The 21068-nt window shown below is 34.3% G+C and overlaps 2 protein-coding genes and 1 long non-coding RNA gene across 6 annotated transcripts in view; all 3 read left to right on the forward strand.

Annotated features, from left to right (window-relative positions):
• The window catches only part of LOC118185632 (endoplasmic reticulum junction formation protein lunapark-like), a 68460-nt gene that overhangs the window by 6015 nt on the left and 41377 nt on the right, over positions 1-21068 (forward strand). The gene's annotated exons all lie outside the window — the stretch shown is intronic.
• LOC118204244 (uncharacterized) lies at positions 4312-19635 on the forward strand. Its single transcript, XR_015038713.1, has 5 exons — positions 4312-8807; positions 8905-8974; positions 10334-10411; positions 10649-10714; positions 19461-19635. It is a non-coding gene; the product is annotated as an uncharacterized LOC118204244 (long non-coding RNA).
• LOC146993406 (uncharacterized) lies at positions 10718-18782 on the forward strand. The gene has a single exon (XM_085808121.1). It carries the CDS (start codon positions 12276-12278, stop codon positions 14820-14822), a length of 2547 nt encoding a protein of 848 aa, XP_085664247.1. The 5' UTR covers positions 10718-12275; the 3' UTR covers positions 14823-18782.

Below are 21068 nucleotides of genomic sequence, written 5' to 3' on the forward strand. Positions count from 1 at the left end.
CATCCAAGATTAGCCTGGACAGCGTTGGTCTCTTAGTGATGTCTGGGATCGCAAAAATGTCTGGAGTTTGAGAATTTTATGACTGATAAAGATTTTTTTAAATTTTAGACTTATATATTTAATACAGTCAAAAGTCTTTAATATGGACGTCCATAATCTGGAATGATCTGTAATCCGGACCTCAAAGCTACAAACTTTCTGCACATGCATCAACGCATAATGCGTTAACGCATGTGCATAATACATTTACACATGCACGTTTTAATGTATAACGGACGGTATAAGCTAAGCTAAAATTATCTAATTATCTATTTCAGTTAATGTTGCAGATTGCGTTGTTCCTTAATCTTCTAATTGGATCTGGCTTATTATTTTTTTGCAGACTGTTAGAGAAATTTTATAGAAGTAAGCTTGAACTTTCGATTATGTCAAAAAGAATTTCCGATTCTGGAGCTACCAAAGGATCTACAAAGCAAAAGCATGTTCCAATGTCCATCAAATAAAAAGTGAAATTGCTGCAAAAAATAGATAAAGGCATATCCTTTGATTCTCTAATCATCCCAAAATATGTTTATCAATTTCACGCTGCTCTGCGCGGGGGGGGGGGGGGGGGCTGTTGGCAGTGGTGATAAAGGCAAAGCATATTTTGCTTTCCTTAAATAAAGCTAAGACTAAACTAAATAAAATTCATGCTTTATTCTGTAAATAAAATAAAAGAGCTAACACTGTAGCCTTTACATTTAAAATCATTTGATTGAAAGCAAACTAGCATAATGCTAACTGATAATTAATCACACAAAAGAACAAGAACAAGAACAAGAACCTTCGCCGATACCGGCTTACATATATATTATACTCGGCCAACTCGCCAATCTTGACGTCATCGGCCAATCGGCGGCAACCGCGTTAGCTTACCGCCGATCGACCTCCGATCAAAATTTGCATGTGGAAAACTAAAGCCAACAAACGGCCCTCTTTTACCCATGCAAAGACAAAAACAAAACTTTCACAGAAGTTCATAGTTCAATTCTATTATACGAAAACACTTATTGTCTTTAAACACTGAAAACATCTAAACAAAACTTTCTTAAATAACCAGCAGTTGCTGCTTTTGTAAATAAGTTGGAAGTATTTAATTTACTGGTGATAAATTCAAGGTCAAACACTCCATCATTTACTAGTCTTCTAACAAAGTGATATTTTACGTCTATGTGCTTGGTTCGGCGATTTTCTATTGGCGATCTAGAAAAATCAATGGCAGACTTGTTATCACAAAATAATTTACACTCTCTTAAATTAAACTTTAAAATTTCATTTTGTAAGACATTTTTCGTCCACATTAATTCCTTCGCTGCTTCAGATAAGGCGATAAACTCCGCTTCCGTGGTTGATAAACTTACACATTTTTGTTTAACAGTTTTCCAGATTATCGGTACTTCATCTAAATATAATATAAATCCTCCCATGGACACGCGGTCATCTCTATTACTTGCATAATCAGCATCTGAATAACAGTATAAATTTAGATGTTTAATCTTCGATAAGTTTAACTTATATAATTTAGTACTATTGAGATAACCAAGCAATTTCAACAATGCTTCCCAATGCCCAATTCCAGGATTCTCCTGAAATTGTGATAAGATATTCACTGCATATGTAATATCAGGCCTTGTCCTGTTAGCTACAAAAACTAAACATCCTAACAGATTTCTAAAGGGTAATGTATGCATTTCCGCAACTTCTGCACTTGTAGATGGACAATCTAATTTTGTAAGAATAGTGCCCTTAGCTATGGGAAGTGAAGTTATTGGTATCTGGAAATGTTTAAATTTTTCAAAAATTTCTTCGATATATTTCAGCTGATGTATAAAAATCCCATTCTCATTCTCTAAGAATTCAATTCCAAGTAACGTTTTAGTTTTGCCTAATACTTTAAGATCAAAAAACTTACTCAGCTGTGAAATTACTTTATCTATACTATATTGATCTTTACTAAAAATCACAATATCATCTACATATAACAAGAGAATTACATTTGAACCCTTATAAACACAATTACACCATTGTATTTTCTTAAAATGTAGATTTTCTAAAGTACTTTCAAATTCACAAAACCATTCACGGCCGCTTTGATGTAGACCGTAAATGGCCTTGTGTAATAAACACACTTTATTTTTCTCTTCGATAAATCCCTCTGGTTGGGTTATATATATTTTCTCATTTAGGTTTGCGTATAAATATGCGTTCTTTACATCTAACTGACAATTAGTCCATCCATATAAATATACCAGTATAGTGAAAAATATTCTTATGATTGAAAAATTTACTACAGGACTGTAAACATCATCAAAATCTTCACCTCTTTTCTGCCTGAATCTCTGTGCTACTGAGCGTGCTTTGTATCTAACCACTTGATTCTTTTAATTTCTTTTTAGCGTATAGACCCATTTGTTTCCTATCATAGTTTTATTTTCTGGCTTTTCGACTAATTCCCAAACCTTTCTTTTCTTTATTGTATCGATTTCTTCTTTCATTGCCTTATTCTATTCTTCGGCATTTACTGATTTTCGTGCTTCTTTAAAATTTTGTGGGATAACTATTTCTACGGAATTTGCCTCTTCAGACACAGAGCTAGTCTCTTGTTCTACGAAATTAACTTTCCCCGAGTATTCATTTTTTCCACTAAAATCGAACTTATCTTTTTCATATTTAATATTTCTTGCCTCACAATACTTTTCAATATCATTATAGGATCTAAAACGTGTGTCTGTTCCCTCTACATAATAATATATGTCTGTACGTGTTCCATCTGGCCTTTAAACTGCTTTTCTTTGCCAGTTTAAGTCTGATACTTCTTTCAGAGTAGATTTGTCATCTGACAACTTTATTTCTTCTCTAGAAATTTCCTGTTCTTCATCTGATTCTGCTAATAGCTCAGATTTTTCTAGTCTTTTAAATTTAGGTTTTGATTTCTGTTCCAGGATGCCAATTGCTGCATACAGTTTTTCATCGAACTTCACATTACAGGTTTCTATTAATTTGCATTCTTCTGGCAGCCATATCCTATAACCCCTAGTTTCCTTCGCATATCCTACCATGATTCCTTCTTTGCACCTCATTTCTAATTTATTCCTAATCTGTTTTGGCACGCCAACATAGGCTTTACAACCAAATACCTTAAAATAAACAACACTGGGTTTTCTATTTAGGAACATTTCATAAGGGGTTCGGTTGCTTTTATGACATACTCTGTTCCACGTATGTACGAAACAGCCAAGAGCTTCTGCCCACCATTCTTTTTCCATTTTACCATCATTAAGCATAGCTTTAACTGCGTCTAATGCCATTCGGTTAAAACGTTCACACACACCGTTCTCTTCTGGGGTGTACGCATTCGTGCGTTCAACACTAATTCCATTTTTGGCTAAGTACCCTTCGAATTGCCTGTTACAGAATTCCCCACCATTATCGGTGCGTATACTTATTAATTTTCTATTCGTCAGTCTTTCCATTTGCCTATGATAATTCTTAAAGTTGTAGAACGATTCGTTTTTATTTTTCATACAATACACTGTTACTAATCTACTATAGTCATCTACAATAGCAAGAAAATATTTACTCCCACCCTTAGATGGAACTGGTAGTGGGCCACAAACGTCTAAATAAACCAACCGCAATGGTTTATCCGATCTCTTCGGAACAGATTTAAAAGTTATTCTACTAGATTTAGCAATAATACACGATTTACACCTCTCTATTGATTTTTCAATTTCTGGTAACCCTTTCACACTTTGATTCTTACTAGTTTTCTTAATATAATCAAAATTTACGTGGCTAAATCTCCGATGCCATAGCATTGCATCGTCTACTTTATTTAACTTTCCAATTTCTGTACCGTAACCATCTTCCCTTTTACCTGTTGCATATCTAAATGGTTTTACGTGATAAAGTCTGTCATATCGTTTAGCGTAGCATAATCTATCCCAATTATTAAAGTATATCCACATCTTCCCTTTTGAAATCACAAAATGAGCACCAGCCTTTTCTAACCTTGCTCCCGATAATAAATTTCTTCTTAGATTTGGATTATATAACACATTATCTAACTCAATCCAATTTATTCGATTGCCTACTTTTACTGCAAATTTGACAGTACCCTTTCCTAGTACTTTACTTTCACAATTTCCTACAGCTAAAGACATACGTATATTGTTTATTTCTTCAAAATTTGTCATTAAATTTCTATTATTACAGAAATGAGTTGTAGCTGCAGTATCTACGACCCAATTAAATTTATCTGCGTTACCTCCTTTATCTGTAGTTGTTACATAATTTTCTACTAAACATTAATTCTTTATCTTTAAACTGTCCATTTTTATCGTCTATTTTAAACTTCTGATTTTTACTTACATTTTCTTTACATTGAGCAATTAAGTGCCCAAATTTATGACATCTGAAACAAGGTCCTATTCTCATGTTCCCCATTTTTTTCTTAGATTTAGTTTTATTTTCAACTTTATCTTTCCCTGCGTTTAAACTAATAGTATTAAACACGCTTACCTTGCTGTCTTCTAAATCGGCAATTACCTGGCGAAGTCGGCTTTCTTCCTTTACCAATTCTTCAGCAATTCTTTCCAGCATAAAATCTTCATCCTTCCACCTGTATATCAACTGTACAATGCTGGAGTATTCCTGGGGTAATCTCCTTATTGCCTGGAATCCTTTAAAAAGATCTGCCAAGTTGTGACCAGCTTCAGCCAACTTCTTTGCAGTCATTCTTATCCTTGCGATGAATAATCCTATTTCTTCATTTGGCATATATCTAATACTAAAAAATTCATCCAGTAACTGAATTATCCTTGCTCTTGTTTTGGGTTCGAATTGCTTCTGTAGAATTTCCCCCGCTTCTTTACCACTTGAGCATTCTTGTATCAGCGGCCTGAACTCAGCTTTAATTCCGTAATATAATGTAGTGAAGGCTCTGTTCTCTCTTAGTGTGAACTTCTGCTTTTCACGCCTTGTTGCACTTTTATCTAATTCTTCTTTGTCCTCTATGAAGCTCCAACAATTTCTATCCAGTAACAGCATTTTCATGTCGACTTTCCATCGATCCCAGTTGTCATGGTTTAACAACTCAAAACCTTCAGGTAGTAATGACATCTTCAATTAAGTGTGAGCACAACAACTTGAACAAACTTCTAAGACAGGTCAGCTTCTTTTCGTGGATAACGGCCCTCTTCACCTACATTCCTTCAATGCTGAGTTGAACTGGATGACTGATTAGCTGTTGGCGCTGGGCCCATAACCCTGTTGGCAGTGGTGATAAAGGCAAAGCATATTTTGCTTTCCTTAAATAAAGCTAAGACTAAACTAAATAAAATTCATGCTTTATTCCGTAAATAAAATAAAAGAGCTAACACTGTAGCCTTTATATTTAAAATCATTTGATTGAAAGCAAACTAGCATAATGCTAACTGATAATCACACAAGAGAACAAGAACAAGAACCTTCGCCGATACCGGCGTACATATATATTATACTCGGCCAACCCGCCGATCTTGACGTCATCGGCCAATCGGCGGCAACCATGTTAGCTTACCGCCGATCGACCTCTGTTCAAAATTTGCATGTGAAAAACTAAAGCTAATAAGGGGAAGGAGACGACACGGCGCACAATGAACTGGAACTTGATCTGTCAGCACTATCGTTATCTTCAGGGCAGATGTTTTTATTTTATTCGGCTTATAATTCCGTACTAAATGTAGTGTTTCATCTTGATGTACTCCGTCTTTGATATGATTTAAATCAAATTCCTCGTCATTATAAATATCACGAATACAAATCAAATAGTTTTCTGGTTGCAACTTTCTAATTTCGGCTATGCGTAATGTATGCTTTACGCATGCGCGCATTGAAAGAAATGTTTAATAAAGTAAACAAATAAATATTAAGCTTTTTTTTGTAAATTTTGATACCCTTTAGATCATAATTGCTCATTATTTTATAAATTATGGTTTCATATTTGTAATTTTATAATTTCTGCATGCCATCTTACCAGATTTAAACTGATGATCTATAATCCGGAATCGCTGAAGTCCCGACTAGTCCAGATTAAAGACTTTCGACTGTATCACATTTTTTAAGGTTCTGTCATGGCCATGACTCTGTCAGCCAGCAGTGGATCAAGTCCTGTTGTCAGTTTTAACAGAGGCACTCCCATCGGTCTTGCCACAGCTTTTTACTTGTGGTCATTTGGCAACACAGCAGAGGCAATGTCTTATGTTGTTTTTCTGTGTGAAGTAACTTCTGTATACGTTTTTGACCAGTTTATCTCTAAACTTGAAATAAAGTTGATTTGTTATACTACTGGTAACACTAACAGTAAGTTTGGTGGTGTGAAGAAAAAGGAGAATGAAAATGTGCTCAAAAAAGTTCAAAATGATTCAGATAGACCTATTTTAGAAGTTGGTTGTTCAGCCCACATTGTACATCATTTATTACAAACAACATGTGACTCTGTATCCCTGAACATAGAAGTTATAAAATAAAAATAATTGTTATAAAAATTTATAAATGTTTTCACATATGTATAGTAAGAAATGTAGAGTTCTTTGACTTTGTGGAAACAGATTACAAAAAAAAAAGTATTATCTCGTAGCAGCAGAAGGTTCTTTAGTTTGTTACTGCAATAGAAAGAATTCCTTACATTTTTGATGGCCTAAATTTATACTTCTTATGACAAATGCTCAAAATTATTATTTGACTTTTTGGAAAAACAGTCAACGGTTTTTAAAATTTTTGTGTGAAAGTCTACAGTTATTTAATAATGCAGTTCTGAAATTGGAAGCTAATTCTATCACATCAGCAGAAGCATCTCAGTTCTGAATGAATTTATCAATTAAAGGGAAGAAAAATTCACAAATGTATGCCATATTTTGCCATGTTATGCACTAAAAGAAAATGATGGTGTTTAGGAACAAACATTCTTCTCAAGTGTAGACAATTTTTACAATTCTAATATCCAAAGCCTAGAGTTGTGAAGAACCAGTTTTTTGATAAAGTTAGTAAGATTCAGTGAATAAATTTATGAACTGAAATTACCTGGTCTGATTTAGACGAAAGTATGCAATTTGTTGATGTAATTATGAAAGATTCCATAAATATTGAAGACCTATTGGATGTACATACATTGTTGAACCAGGTAATTCAAAGCCAAGGAGTAGGTTGCGGTTCAGGTTTTTAAAAAGTACCAGATACTAGTGAAGAGAGTGGAAAGCAGTTTTTAAGGTGTTTCAAAAGACTGATATTTCATGTTGCTATATTTCTAAAATGGTTGAGTTTGTGATGTCTTTGTCTGGAACATCTGCTCCAGTTGAGTTAGTTTTTTCAATTATGGCCTGAAGAAAAGGGTAGATTTTCAGTATCTACTGTTAAACATCTACTGCTAAATGTTAAAATTAATTCAGAACTTTCTTGTTCTTAATGTTATGATGTGATTAAACAAACCATTTGTGAAAAAATGGTCATGTCTAGTGAAAAATACAACTGAATCAATTGGTAATTTCAAAACTATGTCCTGGGATGGGCCCAAAACAATATGTTAAGCCTACAGTATATAAAAAAAACTTAAATCTCTTATAATAATTTTTTACATTGCATTGCCATTGTTCATCATATTTTCAAATAAAGTTGTATATTGTGGCCATTAATGCACTGTTTTCCTTGATAACAGGATCTCATAACTTTCAAAATACTCCAATGCATGCTGTTCCATAGAAGACGAGTTTAAATTAAAAATCAATTTTAACTCCTGCCAACCCATTGCACATATATAATGGAGATAATGTTTTCAGTCCAAAAATTTTATAAGTTTTCAGTAAATAAACACCCTGTGACAATGTATTCGTTCACCTAAGTGGAGGCACATAATGGTATGAAGCGATTTGGGCACGTTGGAACAAACTTGTACATGCTAGTGGCATCATGGTACTTTTTGCTGCACAAGTTCAAATAACAGATTCAAAGGATAAAACCATGGCTTTCTGGGTATCTTTTCCATCTCCCTTGCCAGAGGAGGCATGTTCGAATTCTAGGCGTGCTGTTATTTTTTAAACTCGTACAATTACACAAAACTTATTCAATAAATATTGCTATATTAAATTATAGAATTAGTTAAGGTGGTCTACTACAGCAGCATTACAATACTAAAAATTTTTTTACACGCAGAATCGCTAATTAAGAAACTATGTTGCGTGCAATTTGGCAGAAATATAAAGCAATAGGTCAGTTTTCGAATCACAATGTTAGAATCAGGTTTGAAATGAAATTTACTTAAATATTATATTTTAAAAAAATTAGTTTGAACTACGTAATTTTAATGTGTAGTTTGGAAAGCCATCAATAGATGGCGCTACGAGTTAAAATTTAACATTGTAATCTTATTTCTGCAAAAATTCACGAAGTAATTGATTTTGATATCAGTTATAAATCATATTTTTTTCTAAATAATATTTAGAAGCGTTTCATATATTCCTTTATACACAGTTTTCACTAAACATTGTCAGCTGTCAGCAGAATGACGTTTACGGCAACCCTATTGCATTGCTATTCCGCACTCGTTTTGTTTACATTTATTTGTACTGTGGTCAGTTTGCAAAAAATATGCGAAAATATCAAGGACGACCGAAGAAACATCCTGGTTTTAATAAAAGATCCAGAATTCAGCGTAAAAGTCGAGCTCAAGAAAAAAATATGAAATTAAATTCCCGAGATGTGGAAGATTCCGAACAAGCGGATGTTTTCGAAAGGTGAGAAATAATTTATTCTTTATATCGACTACCCCGTGTTTATGATTTCGTAGTAAGTTAATTCCGAAGTAAAATATGCGTATTTTTTTTATTGAAGGTCAGAAATTATTGATACAACTGCATCTGTGTCAAAGGAGAATCATTGCCCGGATGATTTTTTTTACAAAGTAAGTTTTTTTTTTTTTTTTTTTTTTTTTTGTATGTGTGTGTATGAGGGGATGCTAATAATTGTTCAATTCTGTTATAAGAATTTATTCCTCCATTCACACTAAATTGTTGGGAAATATTGAAAGGGTAAATTCCAATTCACAAGGAATTGCTGAAATAATTGAATCTTTTCAAAAGTATGAGCATGTTCTTGCGATCTAAATTGAATTCACCATCATTACATGTATTATTGGAAATTTTATAGTCATATGTTTGCTACGAAATGCTTTGTCAGTTACCTATGGTATATTTTAACAGGTGTGTGCACATTTATTCATGTGCTCGCTGTTCAACTTGCTTTTTTTTATTATGTCATTTACTTGGATGTTAAAACTTTCTTTTAGCGTTGGAACATTTTATGATCATTTAGTAAAATTTATATATAAATATATATTATTGCTTGTTTATTTATGGTTCTGTGTATTTGTCATGTATGCATGTTGTGAAGTGTAGTTTTTGAAAAATATGTCACAAATGTTAAATTCCACCAAAAGCTGAATTGAATTGATATTGGGATGCAGGTAATTAGAAAATATCTGCTGTGTATTTTGAGCGTAAACCAAACTAGTGCCAAGAATGGGACCAATACGCTCAGGCTTGCTTAGCCTTTTTGCCATTGTCCAAATTGAATTATCTCCAGTATAAAGGGAGTGAATGCTTTCTCTGTATAACATTAAAATATCCGTCTGATCAAAAATCTACCAATAAGAAACTTTTCATATGTTATGTGACAGACTTTCTGCAAACAGAAGTCCTCAGCTCTGTTCTTGTACATGTTTTTTAATTGTGGTTCAGATGTGTACTTCTCAAAGGAATTCTTCTCATAGGAAGATTATCTGAACATTTAAAAACTATATTCTGCTTTTAGGGGCCTAATATTTTATGCCCCTAAAATTAATATTGAAATTTCTAAAATGTTGAAAAATATGTCATCTGGATTCTGTACAAAAAATATAATCCCCTTTTTCATTTCTGCATTTGCAATTCCTGCATTTTCTTTATTCCTACATTTTTTAATTGGAAGGAATTTCATTCGCAGAGCCCTCTAATTTATTCTTACAAATCATGTAGTAATGTACCATTTTAGATAGATATAAATAACACATTTTGTAATTTTTCTAAACTGTGGTTATACAGCATGATATAATAGCTACACAGGGTATGGCGAAACAGTATACAGCAATATCTGTCGCACTGTCTGAGATGGGTGGTAGTCATACATAGCTTAATGCTTAAATTTGTTATGTGTTATTTATTTATTCATGTTTTTTTTTTTTTTTTTTAATTATGTTATAGCAGTTTATTTCTTTCATTCTTAGGTCCGGAAGTGAAAAATTTGACTTTTCTACGCCAGAAGTTACAGCTAATGTTCCTAAGACAAACCAGGCTTTCCTGAGGTAAGTTGGTTTATTTTTAAAATAGATATTAGCTGTGCATGATATTACAGTTACTTAATTATGGTTAACTAATTATGTATTAATTTAGAAGTCAAGCAACCAAAATCAGCGTTATATTTTCAAATAGTGAATATTTCAAAATATGATGCTGATTTTTGTTGCTTGACTCTCAAATTAATACTTGGTCGGTGTGTTATTGTATCTTAATTAAACTAATTATGGTTCTTTTCTTCTCAGTTCTGATCTGGACATTTCAGTTATTGACTCTGACGTAGAAGGTAGAAATACAAGCTCTCTTTTGGGGTAAATATGTATTTCTCTATGCCAAAATTAAAATGTCATCATTTATGTTTTTCTTTTATGGTGTTACATTATGTTGTTTACATACTGATAGCTATTAAAACTGTTAAATATAATATTGTAGCTATCAAAAAGAGGGGGATGAATTTGATTTGTACCAAATTTGGACGTTTTGCATGAAAGAACTTGAAAATAAAAGATTTTTTTAAAAATATATTCATTGAAATCAGTGAAATTTAAAGTCGGGACACTGAAGCAAATGAAAATATTTTGGGGTTTGATTCTTTTGATGGGAGCCTCATCAATAAGCCTACTATCTTTTTTAAATATTGCTTCTTTTTCATTGTTTTCATGATGTTTTATGTTCCCTTCATGAAAGAGATTTTTAATAATTTAAATTTTGTTAATAAAATATAACAAAATGAAATCTTGTGATTATGTGGCTGTTATTTTTTCCATATATATTTATTTGAGGAAAACCACAAATTTTATTATTTTACAGAATTTTTAAGAAAAATATAAGGATAAAATTGTTTAAATAATTCTGATTACTACCTTTGCTTTCCTCTCATAATGTGCCTCAAATTAGAGCAATTAGACAACAAATTTAAGTCGTGATCTTTTTTTTCCAAGTTTTTTTTTTAGGCTTAGGAGTATAAATTGCTTATCCCCACAAGACAGTGCATCTTCTTAGTATGCCATCCTAAGGCTCCGTTCACATGATGGTATAAATGTCATAGACGCATAATCATAAGGCACAAAATGTGGGAGTTCCATTCACACTTGCGAGAGAGGGTCTAAGCCATAGCCAATTAGAGAAGCTAAATTTGTGCATGCATGTATGTGTCTACAGCTTTCTCTCTCAATAGGTTTTATGTATATGCTCTGATTGGCCGACTCTTATATCAAGTCGGCACAAAGTTGAAAACTTCAAGCTTAATGCCCAAACTAGTTTTTGTGACATAGCAAGGTCTGACTACAAAGCGTTGTTAGTTGGGAATTATGACATTTATACAACGGCTTGAATAGAGCCTTAGAAAGCCATTTGGTAACTGAGTTATCCACCATGAAAGAGTTATTCTTGCCCCTCTGAATTCAGTGTTTACTGGAACACGAACATTTTATACTCAGGTGTAGAGGCCCTTCATGTGAAACCTCCGGCACACAAAGTAGTGACTAATATTGCACGAGCAAATGACACTGCGAGCATGGAAGCAGCAGTTGTGAAGATGACTCATCTTCTTGTAGTAATATACTGGTAATCCAGTGTATTATTATTGTTAATTTATTTGCTATCTGTTGCCTAAATTTCCTAAACCTAATTGCGAATGGGCTGCCTGCATGGGCGTTTTCATGGTTTTCCCCGTGTATATGAGCCATTTCCCTTAGAAAGTCCTCCATGAAAGCATTCCTCCTCTTAGGAAGATCAAGTGCTTTGCTGTCATCAAATAAGCCAAATTTAAACCTAATTTGTAATATTTATATATATTAATTATATATATGTATATATATTGTATATATATATATTTTAGCTTGGAGTCTGAGCCTCTTCAGGAGAACCTTAATGATGAATTTCTGTGTCCTGAATTCACCTTTAATTATCGAAAGGGAAGATCGACGAAAGGCAAATCCATTACCATCTGGCAGAACAATTTGCAATATGTCTTTTGTAATAGTGCAGGCTAGGACATTAGAGCAACATTCCCTAAATTGTAAATTTGGAGGATCATTTATTTTTAACAAAGTGATTCGACGTGGTCTTGTCACTACATATAACTATGTATGTGATAAAATTTTATGTGGGGAAATGGCAACAATTTGTTCTGATATGGAGAAAAGCAGCCTAAATCAGCTTGCAGTATTAGGTGCGTTATCTACTGGCAGTGGATTTTCACAAGAGGAGGAAAAGTTTAGCATCATGGAAATTCCGTATATGAGCAACTCGACCTTTGCTTCTTGTGAGCGAACTACTGGCAAAATAATACAGGGATGTGCACAGGAAACTATGTGTGCTGCTATAGAAGAGGAGAAAAGGCAGGCAGAACTTCGCAATGATAAAGATAATGATGGTTATCACTGTATAACTGTCATTGTTGATGGAGGTTGGTGTAAAAGAAGCTATGGGCATGGTTACAATGCTTCAAGTGGCATATCTGTTATTATAGGCATGGTCACCCAGAAAATTTTGTTTGTTGGAATTCGCAACAAAGTGTGCCTTATATGCAGTGCTATTGAAGATGGCAAGATGCCAAATAAAGTGCACCTTTGTTGGCGAAATTGGAATGGGCCTTCTACAGGTATGGAAAGCAGTGCCATTGTGGAAGGTCTGAATTATCTCCAGTGTGTTCACAAAATACGTTGTACTCGACTTGTTGGAGATGGAGATGCTAACACAATGGCCAAAGTGAAAGAAAGCGTTTCATATGGAGGACGGGTGATCAAAGTAGAATGTGCTAACCATGCTGTTCGAAGATATCGCAGAGCTCTTGAGAAACTTCAGCAAAATACTGCGCGCTTCCCCGGGGCTAAAGGAATTGCTGCCCGTAAATTGCTGAAAATTAAAATGCCACTGTTAGTCAGAGGTGCTAGAGTAGCTATAAAAGCTCATGCTTTACCTAGCCATTATCAGCACACACAAGAAGCTATTGATGCATTAGTATCTGACTTGAGAAATGGGCCACATCATATATTTGGCAAGCATGATGCTTGTAGTGCTTTTTGTGCAAAGAAAGGTGCAGAGTTGGACAGCACATACAATGAAATTTTTTCCTCGGGTATGTTGCAAGCTATTGAAGCAGAAGTGGGAAGAGTACTGATATCGTGTAGCAGTACTCTTATTTGGAATGCCACAAATAATCCTGCTGAAAGCTTCATGAGTCAACTGTGTAAAACATCTGGTGGAAAAAGAGTTGATTTTTCCAAAGCTGGTGGCATGAACAGGCGTGCGAGTATTGCTGTCATGGCCTATCAAAATCCAGCACAGCAGTGGCAAAAAAATGCACAAAAAGCTGTAACAGGAAGTAGCCCCAGGACTCCAACTTTGAAATTCTTAGCTTCCAGAAATAAGTGCCATGTAAAATGTCTTGAGAGACGTAGACTTTTTGACACTGAGAAGAAAAAGAGAAATATGAGGAAAGCAGGACATATTCAGCAAGGTGGGGATATTTCTTATGGTGATTTTCCTGAGAAACCAGACCTATCAGATGAAGCATATGAATTGGCAGCTAAAAATTTTTTTATATCAATTGAAGTTCCAAAAAAAGATTCTCTTGAGGCCGTAACACGTGGACAGTCATCATCTGAAAGATGGCGTCATGAAAGATCAAGAAGAATATCATCATCCTTTTTCAAAGATGTTGCTGATAGGCGTCCAACAACACTCAGTGCTGCTTTAGTGAAACGTATCATATATAATGATAACGTTTCAACTAAAGCATTAAAGTATGGCTTGGCTAACGAAGCAGTAGCCTTAAATCAATACAAGGAAAAGCACATGGGAAAAAACATCAGACGTTGTGGCCTTTTTATTGATCCTAAATATCCCTTTCTTTGTACTTCGCCAGATGGATTGATAGACGAAGATGGATTACTTGAAATAAAATGTCCTTATACAGCCAGATTCTCAGCAGACTTGTCAGACTTTTTCAGCAAGCCTAATTCTGTTGGTCTTCGGATGGATGCTGATAATAATCTTTATTTATTGAAAAGCCACAAATATTATTTTCAAATTCAAGGGCAGTTAGCCATAACAGAGAGGAATTGGTGTGATTTATATATATGGTGCAGAGAAGATGCAATCACATTAAGAATACCCGAAGACAAAACTTTCTGGATCAGTTTAGTTCCAAAACTCGAAAAATTTTACGTGAATTGTATTCTTCCTGAGCTTGTTGATCCAAGAGCACCAAGAAAAATGTCTCTTAGAGAACCGAAGTATATTGTTGATGCTAGAGCACAGAATGAGAAACAAAAACAGGCCACTGCTTCTGTAAAACAAACACAAGAAAAAAGAGAAATTGAAATTTCAGAAGCAGATAAAATTATTTCATCTCCTAGAAAGAATGCAGGAGAGAAAAGAATCAGGAAACCAAAAATTATTTTTGATTTGTAATCAGTAACAAGCCAAGCCAGCACACCGTAACATTTTCTACGTCTGAATAAAAACTATGCCTGCAACAAAGCATTATGATTAAATCCATACCTAATTAGAATATTACCCCATTTCTCTAAAAAAAATATGTTCAAAAAGTCTCTGCTTTCAGTAATAGATACGTCTGATCAATTCTGCCATAATTCTGTAATCAATACTTGAAGCTAGAATCTCCTGTGCTGCACTGCCATTGCATCTCTTTTCTGAATGTTTCATCATCCACTTCTCATTCTAAATATTCCTGTGTGCTTTCATTTATAGCTGCTAACTTGTTGTGAACATTTTCTGCACCACATGTTATATTTTGCAGTGTAAATAATGCGTGCAATCATATATTTTGGTTTTAATCATCAGTAACTTTGGTAAAACTACATTTATGCAAAGAAGACTTCCATAAAGTCACAGTTTCTGTGAAAAAGAAAATAAGTTTGATGACCTCTGTCATAATTCAATAAATAATTTTTTAAAATAGCATCACCTGTGCTGCACTAACATTGGAAAAAATTAAAGTCATCTCTTTTCTGAATGTTTCCTCATGCACTTCTGTTTCTAAGTATTCTTGTGTGCTTTGATCCATAGCTGATAACTTGTTGAGAATATTTTCTGCACAACATGTTACACCTCTGAACTTAAATACTTGCGGTAAAGAAGTATTTTGGTTTGAATCATGTGTAACTCCAATATAAGTCCATTTCTCCAAGGAAAACCTCCACAAAGTCACTGCTCCTGATTCAGCTGGAAGGACATCCATACAATGATATTTGAGAAGAAGACATACAAAATTGAGTATTGTGGAAAGATGATTGTTTATATCTTGAACGTGGATGATCCACTTGTCTACAAAACTCATAACCATTCTAAAAAATAAGGACATCAAATTTCAGTGCATCCTGCTCTCACAAGAGAGAAAGGTGATCATTAGAAGCCTTCCCAGCTCCACATGTTAATGCTGCCTCATGTTGCATAATATAATAATACACACACTGGCCAATCAATAAGAAACCTTTCAGATTTTCATCTGAATGCATGCTAGGGATGAAATATCCAAATTTTTTCTATGATGTGGATTATACTTGGTTAAAATGCCAGTATAAGTAAGGTGTAAGAGTGCTTTTCATGATGAATGAAGTAAAATGGGGAAAAAAGGTGGCAGATCGTTCACCATTTGAAAAAGGGGCTTATTGTTGGTGCACATTTAGTGGGGGCATCGATTTCGAATCCTTCTCTAAAAAATGTAACTGCAGTTCGAGCATAGTTTTCAAAGACAGTGATCGGCGGTATCTCCGATGAATTGTACGGCAGAACACGGATTCAACTATCACAAATCGTCAACCAAGGCTCTTCCCAACAAATTTCAGCTAGAACTATGCGCAGCGAATTGCAGAGGGATAGGAATGCATAGTTTTGGTGCCTGTAAGAAAATCACTCAGTTCTGCCGACATGCAAGACTTCATTTTCAGTGGTGTCGAGAAAAGACACTGGACATCTGAGGATTGGAAATGGGTAATGTGGTGGGATATTACATTATGTATTACATATTAAACATAAGTTATGGGTTACCTCATAACTACAGAAGGTTCCTGTTCGCTGCCAGAAAAGGTTGAAGTAATCTGCAATGTAAATTACCGACAATACATGAGCTTTGTTCATTTATGGGCATGATAAAATTTTATCGATGCTTTTTGAAAAATGCTGCAGAAACTCAAGGAGTCATACACGAAATGTTAAAGGGTGATAAAAAAAGATCATTGTAAAGTTCCATGCACAGATGAAGGTGTTTAGTGTATTTAATTATGGCAAAGCACACTAGGGCTATCTGCCTAAGAGAAGGGATGTCTTCGTGGAGGACTTTCTAAGGGAAACTGGCTCATATACACGTTACACATGGGGAAAACCACGAAAACGCCCATGCAGCCAGTACGTTCGCGGGATTCGAACCTCGGACCGAACTACCAGTGTTCAGCGATTTTACCGCTCTGCCGCTGGTAGGCCTGCACAGATGAAGGAATTCACCAGTTTGAGAAGTGCAAATCTGATTTAGTCAATGGTGCCCTTTTGTGTTTCCCAATGGATTACCCTTTGTGTGCAGATACATCAGACTTTCCTATAGGATCAGTATTGCAGCAATTGGAAGAACAAGACTGAAAACCTATTGTGTTCTACTCTAAAACATTAAATAATGCACAGAAGGTTTATAGTACCTATGACAGAGAATTCTTAGGAATATATCTTTCTGTCAAGCATTTTAAACATGTATCGGAAGGACGCAAATTCATCATACTTACTGATCACAAGCCACTGTCATATGCATAGAAGCAAAAGAATGGGAAGGCATAACCCAGACAACAACACCAACTTCAGTATATATCGGAATTTTCAACTGATATTCAGCATATTGATGCCAAAGAAAATTTAGTTGCAGTTGAAGTAGTCTCAGTTACTGGCTATGAAGCAGTAGCAGATGCTCAAGAATATAATGAAGAATTGCAACATTTAATGACAGGTAGTGCTTCACTGAAATTTAAATCATCTACATTAGCATTTTGGAAAACATTAAGATGTGACAGCTCAACAACCAGTATCGGGCCTTTTATTTCAAAGCAATTTAGACAACAAATGTTTCATCAAATTCATAATTTTGCTCCTCTGGTATCAGGACAACTGTCAACGAGATGACTGAAAAATTTATCTTTCCAAATATAAAGAAAGAAATTCACGAATAGACTTAAAGTCCTGTTAATTGTCAAAGGAGCAAAGTCAACAGGCATACAAAATCTAAAATAGCCGAGTTCCAAGCACCTCATGCTAGATTAAGTATTGTGCAAGTTGACCTGATTGGGCCATTACCACCATCTGCTGGTAGGACGTATTATCTGACATTTATTGACCATTTTTCCTGTTAGGGAGAAGTAGTTTCTTTACCAGATATCACAAGAGAAATGGTTGTCAAAGCATTTTACAATCATTGGATTAGCAGATTTGTTGTGCCTAGTTCCATAATCTCAGATCAAGGAAGACAGTTTGAGTCGCAGCCTTTCAAGAGCCTTGCAAAAGTATGTGGTGCTAAAGTTTTACGTTCCACTCCATACCACCCACATTGCAGTGGGAAAATTGAGCAGTTTCTCAGAACTTAAAAAAATGCAATAAAGGCTCACAGCAACATCAGATGGACAGAAATCCTTCTAGGATTCAGAGTTGCAATATGTCCTGATACTAATCACTCTGTAGCTCAAATGGTATATTTTATGCAAATAAGGTTACCATGTGAGTTTTTCGACTACCTACCACTAAAACTAAACCTGAACCATTTGTAACAAATTTACTGTCTTTTATGGATCAGCACCAGTTTATCAACTGCTAACAAACATAAAATATTTATGCATAAAGACTTGAGATCATGTTCTCATGTGTTTGTGAGAACTGATCGTGTGAAAAAGGCACTTGAATTTGCTTATTGAGGGACCATTTTTTTGTGGTGAAAAAATATGATAAATATTTCCGAGTCTTAATTAAGGACAGACAAGTTAACATTTCATTGACAGACTGAAACCAGCTTATTTGTTACTTTCGAACAAATTACTAGAAACAGTGACTAAAAATAAAAAACCATTTCACATTTCATGTACCCAAAATTCTGATATTGTACCTAACGTCAAATCTATTATTCTAGATGGTATGAAAATCAGAAAATGTGTTGGATTTAAGGACTAATGTTTTGTATATTTTGCTATACTTCATCATCTTCTAAATATTAGTAAATATATATCTGCATTAGTGATAATCAGCTGTGAGCACATAGTGCACCATCTGCAACTCATTTGGGTATAAACTATGCTAGTGATTATAATGTCCTTGCTTTTTCCCATATGCCATATGTTGCATGAAATTTTGTTATATGAATCTAGCTTCCTGTGAGGAATTTCTGTGATCTTTCTAGTATGTATGGTCAAGAATTAGGCTTGTGATATACTGTCATGATTTTGCCCACATGTTCCCTGAATATACTACCATTTCCTTAGGAAGACTTCCAAGAAGAATACTGTTGTGAGTTCTAAGCCTAACTATGGTTTGGAACTGTTTATAATGAATTATTGGGATTCTGCACATGTAATGTGGATGCAATTCTATTTCCATTTAGAAGATTTTCTGCAAAGGCAATGCTTTAGCTGTGAGATAATTCTGTTTTGGAAATAAAACTGATATTTATTTAGATTTGTGGTATTTATAAGGCAGTTTATCAATAGCAGGTAGCATCTTGCCTCTTTGCTTTGATCAGGGCCTGTGCAACCAGTGGTAGTCAAAATTTTATAATTTAGCAGAGGGCACTGAGCAGCAAAATTTAGAGGCAAAAAAATGTTCAGAACTTACGAAGACATCAGCCAGCAGAATTTAGGATATGCAGAGATTGCACTGAGTGGCAATAGTGCCATATGTTACATTTGCTATCTGCATTATTAATTTGTGAAACAATTTCAGCTGCTTGAAAATGCATTTTTCTGTTAGAAATTTGTATTTCTTGCAATTTCTTTTTTTTTGGGGGGGGGGTCGAGAATATGGTGTTAAAAATATTTTATCATTTTCTTTTTTTTTTCTTTTCAGGTGAAAATTTTGTGCTTGATTTGGCTTTCATTGAGACGTCTCTGGGTCAGGAGTTACTAAGGAAGAGAAACTTACATGCAGGTTGAAGCATGCAGTGTCAAATGTATAAGGAATATAAAAGATGCTGTATATTAGTATAAGTTTGAATAACCATAATAAAAAAATTTCTTGAAAATTGTGTTTTTTCTGCGAGTTATTAAAATTGGAAATAATTAATTACAATATTTATGAAAATTTTCGAAAATAAAAATACAAGTAGTATTTAAAAAGTACTGCAAAACTCATTTTTAAGTAGAAAAATTATTCTCAGATGAAATTCTTTATGCAAAAGGATTCGATTATGCAAAAGGACTTTTTTAGTATTTGAAAGGTTCATTTGAACCCAACAACTGAAACTAACGTATCCCCAGTTTATTGATACCAACCATTTTGTTGGTATCAATGAACCCACTACTTTCTAAAAGCATTTCTGTCAATTACTAAGGGCTAATGAACAAGTGTTGAATTCTCAAGATGAATGTTGCCGAAACAGAAAAAAGTGTACTTCAGAACATTCTGCAGTAGCTCAAACAAAGTCACGGACCTCATCTATACTGTAGTCAGAGAGAAATTATTCCCCTTCCTTTTCTTTCAAAAGCTGAGTTTCCAAACGCACAACGGGAGGCCGTTGCTAAAAGCTGTGGAACCAGTTTTATAGCTATTTTTAGCAACTTGTGAGCTGTTTTTCAGATAACACAGTAAATCTCGGGGAGGGGGAATTTGAAATCATGATCACTGCCGGTACGGCAGAATTTACGTACAGCAAAACTGTAAAATTCAGCGAAGCATCAAGCAATAAAATTTTAGAATTTTGTGGGAAGGGCACTTGACAACAGAATTTATTGCGTACAAAGTCAGCAAAATGCATAGCGCCGTACCTGATTCATGATACAGCAGTATTCATTACCAATAGCAAACTTGTTTGAGGATAAGTTCGAAAAAATGTTTTCTAGTTGTTACCTGAAATCGGTAAACAATAATCTTTGAAAGATTATTCGATTATATCGTTACTAATATGGTAAAAATTTGAAAAGCAATCAGAAGCCGTATCTCTAGGGTCTTCAAGTCACGATTTGTTTTTATTTGTTCGAATATGATATTTATATCTCTCTTCCTACAAGTATGTATCTTCGTACGTATAAAGTATCAAAAATAATAAAAGTAATTAATAAATTTTCTCTAGTTGCCCTGAAAACTACATCTGAATATAAAGATAAGAAAGACATCAGTAAATTGCTGTTGTTATTTGCTGATCATAATGGTAATCAACCGAACATGATCACATATACCGTCTTCAAAACTTTGATTTTTATCAAGCTTCATATAAATACTAGGTTTTTGTTAGTCACGTAATTTGACATCCTAAATTTAAGATGACAGATGAAATAATGACTAGTTCTGAATTAGCTCACTCAGGAAGTAAAATTTTCTCCTTCCCGTCAATATAGCATATTTATAGCTCCCAATGATGGCGATCACTAACTAAATATGTTATGGATTAGAACCCTATTGCACTCCATAAGTTTTTCTTTATTCGCTTTATGTGCATGCATGCATGCTTGGTTGTGG

This window comes from Stegodyphus dumicola, chromosome X1, assembly GCF_044657685.1.
Source record: "Stegodyphus dumicola isolate Sdum_Otavi_A_Nest chromosome X1, ASM4465768v1".
Classification (NCBI taxonomy): domain Eukaryota; kingdom Metazoa; phylum Arthropoda; class Arachnida; order Araneae; family Eresidae; genus Stegodyphus; species Stegodyphus dumicola.